This window comes from Vicia villosa, linkage group LG5 (genome assembly GCF_029867415.1).
Source record: "Vicia villosa cultivar HV-30 ecotype Madison, WI linkage group LG5, Vvil1.0, whole genome shotgun sequence".
NCBI lineage: Eukaryota > Viridiplantae > Streptophyta > Magnoliopsida > Fabales > Fabaceae > Vicia > Vicia villosa.
The window spans coordinates 162194646-162204916 of NC_081184.1; the positions used below are offsets into that span (position 1 = coordinate 162194646).

At 36.4% G+C, this 10271-nt stretch overlaps 1 protein-coding gene across 1 annotated transcript; it reads right to left on the minus strand.

Moving 5' to 3' along the window:
• Positions 1–3152: 3152 nt before the first annotated feature.
• On the minus strand, positions 3153–7701 carry LOC131603608 (probable DEAD-box ATP-dependent RNA helicase 48). The gene is made up of 10 exons (XM_058875994.1): positions 6781–7701; positions 5795–5901; positions 5479–5534; positions 5182–5406; positions 4780–4986; positions 4566–4652; positions 4358–4453; positions 4064–4279; positions 3695–3877; positions 3153–3542 (listed from the first exon to the last, which is right to left on the minus strand). Exons 1-10 carry the CDS (start codon positions 7596–7598, stop codon positions 3312–3314), a joined length of 2226 nt encoding a protein of 741 aa, XP_058731977.1. The 5' UTR covers positions 7599–7701; the 3' UTR covers positions 3153–3311.
• Positions 7702–10271: the final 2570 nt, after the last annotated feature.

Here is a 10271-nt window from a genome sequence, read left to right on the forward strand (position 1 = left end):
TCAACCTTTTTCGGGTTCTTGGTCGAAATATTTCCCTTGTCCTTGTCGATATCCATAAGGTCGATGATTTTTCTCTTCATCATACTTTTGGACGGGTAACTCCTTTGAGGGGTGCCCTCCATTATGGAATCGATATATCAGTGTTTCCCCTTTTTGTATTTCTTCCTACTCATTGTCCATCTGTTTACCTTTTCCACGACCACCGCTTCCATAGTCTTCTTAGGAGATTATTTCTTTTTGGAAGATTCTTCTCAGCCCCCAACCCTTCTTACTGTCTTTGGCGTATTCATACAATCGTCCCTTCTTGATCAATCCCTCAATTACATCTTCCCACTAGATACAATCGATGATGTTATGGTCGCGATTCTTGTGGAAATGAAAGTATTTGGACTTGCCAGTCCGAGCAGATTCTATGACCAGGTAAAAGTTTTTAATTCCGACCTCTTTGAATTTTGTACCAGCACATTCTGCTAGGATCCTCTCTCGCGGGTTGGTCAATAAAGTATAGGAGTCAAATTTTGAGTAAGGCCTTCACTTGTTGTCCTCCCTGGATCGACCAATAAATTATTTCGTCACTCGACTAGATCCTACATTTCCCCACCCCGACCACCTTCAACTACTAGCATCTTCTCATCAAAATTAGTGTAGGGTTACACTCTACTTCAGTATGTCCTTCAGGCTGTGGGTCTCCTTACACCCTAAATTCTCTCAGAACACGCAATCTGGCCTAATACCCTTCTCAAAGATCTAGCATTTTAGACTCTCATCAGAGCCTTCAACAACTATTGCAACTTTAGTGAAACAGTGGATATACTTTCCTTTTTATCCTACGTAACCTCATTGAGGACACCATGGTGGTTGGTTGTCTTTTCTTGGTGGTGAAGTAGGCGGTAAAAGCCTCACATAGGTCAGACTAAGAATTTATGCTTCCTTAAGAGAAGGACTTAAACTAGGCTTGGATGGACAAAGTTATGGTCAACGCAAAGGGCTTGCACTTTACGTGTTCATCTGCATGGTAGCAGTCTGGTCGATTATCTACATGCTCAACTTGTTCGTCTGGTATACATTTCCGTTGTAGTTCTATAGATTTAGAGGTTTCTCCAAAGACCTTGGGATATTGCCGTCCAAAATACAGACTAACATACGGTTCTTCTTCCATGATTGAACTTGGGCTTCTTCTTCATTCATTTTTTTCCTCATAGGTAGGTAGATCTCGAGAGGAGTGTGGCTACCATGTCCTCCTTCGGAACTAGGGGAAGGGAAGGCATATGGTGTTTGTGTCGTTGATAACTTAGAGATTTTTGGACCTCTTCTAGATTCTTTCTTGGCTCGGTGGATTTACGCGAGACTGCCTCTTGCACATTGTTCTTTGGGATGGAGTTATATAGGCTTTCTTCGATCCGAGTTAATATGTCAGCGAAGGCCTGAGAGTTTTGCTGTTGAACCATCTAGTACATGTTGTTCAGCCGTTCATTATCTCCCTATAAGTCGAGATTGGCTTGTAAGAGTTGGAATCTATAGAGCGCTTCATATCCAGTTACAAAAAGGCGGTACTGTAGGTTTGTAAGGAAAGTTTGAGAGTGGCTTGTAAGGAAAGTTCGCCTCAATGGAATTGTGGAGCAGTATGACGAATGAAGGAAGTTGAGAAGTTCTTTGATCTACCGTGGTCTGGGTAAAATTCGACGGTGGAGGAATAAATGGAGTATTTATCATGACTTGATCGTTTGTCCTTTGAGGGGGAGAAAGAGGATTCTTAGCTGCTTCACCGACTGCCGCTCCTTGCTGTTGAACGGATGGCTTTTACGTTACCAATGTTAGATGTATCCGGTGAAAAGAGTTCAACTCCCAACTTGATGAAATAGACCCGAAGATAAGGCAATTTGATCAAAGGAGTTATAGATCTGATCCAATTGACTCGAGAAATGGTGAATCGTGGATATCGTAGAAATACATTTTCAATTCTCACAGACGACGTCAAAATTATGCTTCAGAACTAAGTGATGATCGGAGAGATTGAACTAGTGGAATATTGCATTCGTTCAAGGTTTTGATGTAGTGGAGGGAGGGTTGACTTGCAGGGCTAGCATTTTAACGCTCAAGTTAGTAAGAGAGTAAGAAGTAAAGTTTAAATGGAAGAAAGATTCAATACCTGAGAAATGGCGTGATCATTTCTTTAAATATAAGATTTGGCCAGCAATTAAATGTGTGTGTGAGCGTGGAATACGATCGATCATCAAATGGATCTGGACAATGAGTGAACGTTGCGAATAAATTCACCTTAGTAGTCTTGAAAATAGAATCCATCTATTCCTTTCTCCTGTCATTTTGTGTTTGACTCGTATTGGGCTCTCATGTCACTTTGGACCTTACGGAGGAGGGCCCATAACACATGTGATTCAAAAATAAGACTAAATACATTAATTTTTTGAGTAATGCTATTCGTACACTCAAATCCTACACCAATACTTACACTCAACACTGTTCACCGTATTTATATAGTGAACAATATTTTTTTAATAAAAAATATTTTTATGAATAATGACATGTACGTGAACCGTGAACAATGACAAAGTTGGTTAATAAAGTATAAAAAATTAGTTAATTAATAAACGTCAAAATGTTAAAAATAATTTAGTAGTAACACAAAGTATTGGTATAAGAATTGGATGTATGAATGACATTACTCTAATTTTTGTATGGATGTTAAAATCTCTTTAATGAATAGTCTCTGTAAGTGTTTGTTAAACTTAAGAAATTTGGATGAATTTTATAAGCCCGTCTAAACTTCTACAGTCAGTAAACACTCCTATTTGTGCCTATTGAAAAACCTCTTCCAATTTTAATACTAATCTTTGTAACTCAACTCACTTAAATTTTATGTAAAAGAGGAAGAGAGAATATTTTAGGCTCATAATACTTGTAGTCTTGATGACTGCTAGGTTATTGCATTATATCATAATAGGATACCAATTTGACTTTGTGATTAACAAGGCGGACCCAGTACAAGCACAATATGGTCACGCTTGTATATATAAGTCAAGGGTTCTTTCGTGCGACACAATTAATACAATGGCCCCATAACTATATGGCTAACGTAAACACTTTCACATTCATCTCCTTTATTTTCTCATGTTGATGTTGACAAACCTCTATTTCCAAGAAACATTGTAATACTAGCAAGCAATAGTTCTCTTCAACAGTACTCTAGCAATAGTTAACACTCTATGCCCACTGCTTAGAAAAACAATCTTTCACATTACAAAATGCAACAAATCTTTTCAGTTTCTTTTCTTTTTAATTTACACAAAGAGCTATCTACGAATTCTAATGCCAGGAATGTCTTTCAAACCCATTTTTAGTGCAGTTTTTCGAAACAGGGAAGGTGGCCTCTGTAAACCAATTGATTCAGAAAACCGGTTTGCCAGCTCAGCTACTGTGCTCTTCTCCCTCCCAATTTCTCTAATGGAGTTATAATAACCAAGCCACGCATGATAAGCTGCGTCTTTGATGTCATTATCAATCTTTGCCATTGATTGCTCAATCTGCAAGAATTAATGTAGTCAATTATTTTCTTTATCTACAATCATATAAGCCGGGACACGATGACATATGAAGATCAATATCTATTATGTACATGGCGAAATGAGAAAAAATCAAAATAATGCAGACATTAGAACAAGAGCACAAATTATACCTTAAGCTGTGCTTGTGGATCTAAATCTGGTAAGGGTAATTTCTCTAGAGGAAGATCCTTGATCTCATTTAAAAAATACTCTTCCCATGGTGCAATCAACAATATGCCATCCCCTCCTTTGCCTTCCCGTCCTGTTCTTCCAAGACGATGAATATATTGTTCACGGTCTGTAGGAATTCCCACCTGGATTCCATAATATAGTTTAGGATATGGAGCAATATAAGTCGTTCAAAAAAGAATTATAGACTACCGGTACAAGTTTCTCAAAAATACACATTCTACGATAGTTTTAACAAAGAAATAGTTCTGTCCTATTTCAGAAGTAGGTAACAAGAGACACATCCCATGTACATTGAAGTATATACATACCTGAATAACTAAAGTAACATCAGGATAATTCATTCCTCGTGAGGAAACGTCAGAGGAGACAAGAATCATTTGTTTGGATTCCTTAAACTCTTCTGATACGCGAGTCCGATACAGCTGAGGTTTTCGAGAATGTATCTCCCTAACGTTCAGTCTCATTTCCCGAAGAAGGTTATAAGTGAGTGATGTCACCATCCCAGTAATACAGAAAACAATAACCTGAATGCAAATCTACCAGTTAAAATCATAAATTGAATCACAAAGCAATTGAAACAGAGAAACAGAAAAGGCATTAACCTTATAATCAGGTGTTTGCGAGACATGCTCTTTCAGAATATGATGTACTATCTGAAAGTGTGATTCATGTGGAGCAATTAGATATGATTGCTTTACCTGTGATGCGAAACAAAAAAAAAAAACATTAATGCCTAAGGATCTAAAAGTCAATCAAATATGTATTTTACTTTATAACAGTTAGAGTCTGACAATAATTAGTGTAACTTACCTGAACGGGAGTCTCCACACATCCCATTCCAACTGTATCAACATATTTGTGTTCCCTTTTCAAAACGAGCTGAGATACTCGGCGGACCTGCATATTTAAGAAGGGTCGATTATATTGTTGATGGAATACTGCAGCAACACAGTCATGCTTGTAAGAACCTTCAGTCAAAAACTGATTATCAATATTAGATTAAAAAAATCTAACCTAGCCTAACCTCCTTTGGGATGGTTGCAGAAAACAGTAAGGATTGCCTTTGACGGGGCAAACAATCAACAATTTTTTCTATATCTTTTCGAAATCCAAGGTCCAGTAAATGATCAGCTTCATCAAGTATAAGCATCTGCAAACCCATCAATCGTACAGATATTCCAGACTTATTCTCAATATGATCCAGCAACCTACCAGGTGTAGCAACAAGTATCTGAAAAATTTAACACAAGAAATACGAAAATAAATCAGTAATTCAGTATGTGTTTCTAGCATGATGATTTTTTCATACACAATAAGCGACATCTCCTTTTTTCTCTCCCACCCCAACACTCAAAAAGAATTAGACTTGCACATGGTCTGAAACCACGTGCTAGGAAACATATAAAGTTTAGTTATAAAACAATACCTGGCATGGATCTGATTCAATGCGTTTCTGGTCAACTTTAAATCGCACACCTCCAACTAGAGTCTGCACCCCAATGCCATCGTGATATTTCAGTAAAACCTTTGCTTCTGCTGCAATTTGACTAGCAAGTTCTCTAGTAGGGCATAGAATAAGAACAGATATTGGCGGTGCACGATGAGAGGTATTGCTACTCATAGCTTTCAAAACTGTTTCAATAGCAGGAAGCTGTTTGCATTTAGCACCATTGATAGAAAGAAACTAAATAGGATGCAGGTCATTAAAATAACAATGGTGTACCAAAAAAGCTGCAGTTTTTCCAGTGCCAGTTTTAGCCTTGACCATAACATCCACACCTGCAATGTAACAGAAGTACGAGGATCATCAAAATTGAATCTAATAGACATATTAAACGAATGGGAGAAATGTAATAACAAGCAAAGTAACAAATAAAAGACTTGAAGTGGATGCAAGAAAAAAATCTGATTGAGAAAAAGAATCGCAATGCAACAACTTTTACAATATGCATCTATTGTAAGACTATCAAATTTTGATAGTGATGGTGTGATGATAAATAGAAACTATATAGCAAGGTTGAAAGATATAGGAAACATACCCTCAAGACAAATGGGGAGGCTAGTCTCTTGAACCCGGGTCATATGAATGTAACCAGATGAAGAAAGTGCTTTGATTGTCAATGGTGATATAGCACACTCTTCAAATCTAGGAAAAAACAAAACATCCAAATCACTAATTGCAAAACCAAATTGTCAGAAAAAAATATGCAAGCAAAACATGCACACTCATCTCAGTCTCTATCAGAGTAGTCAACAGTGGTGCTATCCCGCTATAGCGGAGCGGAGGCCGGCTGCTATGGGAAGAGCCTTAGCGGTGCAGACCAATATAGCGGGGGAGGAGCGGTTCCTAGTTTTGAGAGGTTACTTGCCCGCTATCCTTTTCCGCTTTGAAAAACCAAAATTACCCCTTAAATTTAAAATGTTTTAACTTTAAGTGTAATTTAAAACGTTTTTAAATCAAATTTGAGTTGAGACTCAACCCTAACCTTCCTTCACCGACGTTTCCGCACTTCAGTAGTGCCAAAGAAAAACCACAAGTTTCTCCCTCGCCTCTCTCTACACTTCGTTCTTCCCTCTCTCTACACTTAGTTCTTCCCTATGCTCTTCATATGTTTATAATTATTATTCATGTAATTTGTCCAAAAAATGATCAAATAGTGGCCATCCTGCTATACACTATCGTGCTATCCCATTTTTAGGTAGGCTACTCCACGCCGCTATCCGGGATTGACTACTCTAGTCTCTATCATATTCAAATTCTGCTACGCAATACCACTACAGCACCACAATAACCACTATGAGACACCAATTGTGCTTAAATTGAAAATCACAAAACAACAGGGTTCGGTTCAAATTATGCTCTGATGCTGCGCTCCTACTTACTGAGAACACCAGTGTATATATGCTTTTGGTATAATCAAATGTTAATCAATCATCAATACTAATACTAGGTAACTCAAACACAAAATCAACACACATAAAGGAAGAAAAAAACATTTCAATTGCAGCAAAGGAATAACAATACCTAGTCTGAGTAAGAACATTTTCCCGTTCCTGACCCTGATTTTCCTCACTTTGACTCAACTTTTTCTTATTAAGCTCATACTTAATCAACTCAACCTGCTCCGAAAAATCAGTTTTATCATCAAAAGTCTTGGGCATAACTCTCCTCTCCCTCTTCCCATCATATTTACCCAATGAAGCAATACTACCCATTTTCGAATAGTAACCCTGATTCCTAGATTCATCTTCAACCTCACTCTCACTCTCAGTAGAAGAACCATTCTTCCTCCAAATTCTCCGCTTTTCAGGCTTATCGGTGCTAACCCGCTTCCGATCAGCCAAAACCCTAACTTCAGGAACAGACCGGTAACCCCTAATTTGGGAATACTTAGTCAAATTAGTCAAATTCTGATTGCGTAAATCAATTTGCTGTGAGGTTTGGGGTTGAATTTGGGTCTGAGCTTGGGTTGGGGTAATCGGACCGTCGAGGTCGTTCCAGAGATCTTGGGCACCGTCTTTCATGAAGCGATCGGCGAGGGATTTGATGTGCTGATGAGGGGAGATAGGGTTGTGAGTGGTGGAGGAAGAGGATGAAGGTGATGAGGGTGAGAGAGTGGAGCGAATGTGAGAACGAATGCGAGCTTGGTAGAGTTGTTTCTCTTGTTCGAGGAGGTTTCGTTGTTTCTCTTTGGCTCGTTTTTCGTGCATGCGTTTCCATTTCCATTTGCTTACGCCGCCGGGGAAGGTGCGAGGACCGCCGCCCATGTTACGGATGAGATTCAGGTTCCATGAGGCGGATGATGATGCCTTACGGCTTTCTCTAATCATCCATCCCCACATTTCTGCTTCTGTTCTGTTTTGCTTGAGGAGACAATGCAGCAAGGGGTTTGGTTAGGGTTTATGGTTAAGAGAAATGGGTTAAAGCTTTTCTTCCTTCTTACAAGAAAATAAAAATGTGTGTCATAATGCAATTTAATTTGAATTGTATTTATGTTGTTTTTTTTTTATCTGATTTGGTCTTTTTAGTTTAAAATTTGAGTTTTTAATTCTTTTTAATTTTTTTAATATTTTAGTTTTTTAATAATTTGATATTAATATATGATATCGATAGTTTTGATTTGTCGTTTATCAAATATAAATTCAATTTTTTTTTGATAATAATAATAATAAAATTTAATTGAAATACACTGACTGACAGTTAATTATAACATTTTAATTTTAGAAGAAATTTGATTTTTTTTTTAAAATCACATATAAAGTATTACTTGTGAATAGCTGTGATACACTGACCATGTAAAATATTTTACACTAAGGCTATGTACAATGGTTTTATTATTCAACATTCTTCTTTTTCATTTTTTATACTACACATCATTTTTTCTTTCTTTCACCTAATAATTCAATACACATTCAATTTATACTCACTACAATGATTTTGTTTAATAAAATTCAACATCCTATTTCACTACCATTCACAACACACTAAAAAATTTAAACATTCAAAACAACCAATAAAATTTTATAAAGTATTTTGTGGACCCCACTCTTTCCACATTCAACATGTTGAAAACTTTCAACACCTATTAATACACCTCACTTTAAACACTTTATTCAACACCCTCATTGCAAGGATTCAACTATTGAATTTGTTTTTCAACACCCCCATTGTACATAACCTAACCGTGCATAATAATTATTCACTTAATAATAATAATGTTATTTATTAAAAAAATAATTTTTTTTATTAAAAATTGAAAAATCAATAAAATAATGGTATATTAAATAAAAATTTTCACTTTGATATTTAGCGACACTATGTTTTTGACGATGGCAATAAAACGAAGTGTTTGATTGAAAGAGTTAAATATGTTAGTAGACAAGTTAGGGTTTGATGATCATTGCAAACCTTCTCAGATGATGGTATGCAACATGAATAAATCTCAAGTCTCATCGCCAAGAAGAATCAAGCAAGTGTATAAATGATTGGTTTACATGACAAACTTTGAAGATCCAAAGTGTAAAAGAGAAGATGTGTGAAAACTCACTATTTCGCGTCTAAGTAAATTGTGTGTTGTAAAAACACAAAGGCTTTTTCGTAAAGTTATACGGCTAAATCACACAGATAATTTTTAAGTCTCTATTTGTCAAGAAAATATTCCTAAAAACATTTTGGAAACGTTTCAGTTGAATCAAGCACTATCTGAACAGTTGTTGGACAAATTTGTATTGTTCAATAGATTGACACTTATACCCGATCCATTGGGTTAGTGCAAAAATCATCCTTAAACATTTGGGACAACGTCTTAATGATCGACAACAACTATGTATCCTTTCCTTCCTTTTTTAACATTGTAAATGCTTAATTTTGGGGCTTTCAATCGATTAGAGCAAGCTGTCAATCGATTGACACATTAATTTTGGACAAGAAAATTTTCTTTTTTGTGTCAACCTCTAGCTTATAAATATAGGTTCTTCCTTTCACAATTTCACATCTAGAAATGTAAGCAATCTATCTTAGTCATCACTCTCTCTAAAATATTTTCAACTTTCTCTCACATGATTTTAGTCGTAGGGCTTCGAGAAAGTCTTTTTGTTTAGTGAGAAATTTGTGTATTATGGAAATGGCATTGCTGTAAATTTACCAAGGAGTATATTTTCTCTTGGTTGAATAATCTATCCATAAGGGAGTGTTTGTTTGGGTTCAAAGCTCAACTCATTAAAGCTTTGATTTGGGGATTTAGATTATAAGTCGTCGTTTTGCTTTGTAAGCTAAACCTGATTAAAAGCTTTCTTTGGTTCATGATCAGTCAGGTTCAAAATCTTAACTTGGATTATGGTTATCCTGGTAAAAACATCAGTATGGTTCAAAAGCTCGCCCGGGTTAAAAGCCTGCTTTTGTTTGAGATAAGTCTGGTTTAAAATCTTTCGTGGGTTCGTGGTTAGCATGGTCAAAACCTCGGTTCGGTTTCAAGAGTAGAACATGGTTCAAAAGCTTACCTTGGTCCGCGATAAATCCATAGAAAACTATTAGTTTATCTTGAGGACTAACCGCTTCAAGTTGTTGTTTGGAAAGAAGATTAACCGCTTCAATCCGCTGTTTGGAATGACGAATAAACGCTTCAATCCGCTTGTTTGGAAAGGAAGACTAACTGCTTCTCTCTACAAGTTTGTATTATGAAGAAAGACTAACTGTTTTCTCTCCATTTTTTTGTTATTTGGTTGGAAGTTAGCTTGAAAATTTATTTTTCCTTGGTATAAGGGGTTTCAAGAGTTCAACTTACTAAAAAGCACTTAAGATTTATTAAATACTCTCAAGGTCAAACTAGGGGACAAGACTAAGTCTTCTTGATCGAACCTTAATAAATTTATGTTGTCTTTCTCTCTCCCTTAACTTTTACTTTCCACTGCTAATATCTAAAACTTTTTAAAACATTTTTAAACTCTAGAAATAATCATAAATTTTTTTCAAACCACAATTTTCTGAAACCCACAATTCAACCCCCCCCTCTTGTA

Coding starts and splice junctions, on each gene's coding strand:
- LOC131603608 (XM_058875994.1), bottom strand. CDS start 7,598: ATGTGGGGATGGATGATTAGAGAAAGCCGTAAGGCATCATCATCCGCC. Junction 4,454..4,565: donor GTGTGGAGACTCCCGTTCAG/GTAAGTTACACT, acceptor TTCGCATCACAG/GTAAAGCAATCATATCTAAT. Junction 3,543..3,694: donor ATCCACAAGCACAGCTTAAG/GTATAATTTGTG, acceptor TAATTCTTGCAG/ATTGAGCAATCAATGGCAAA.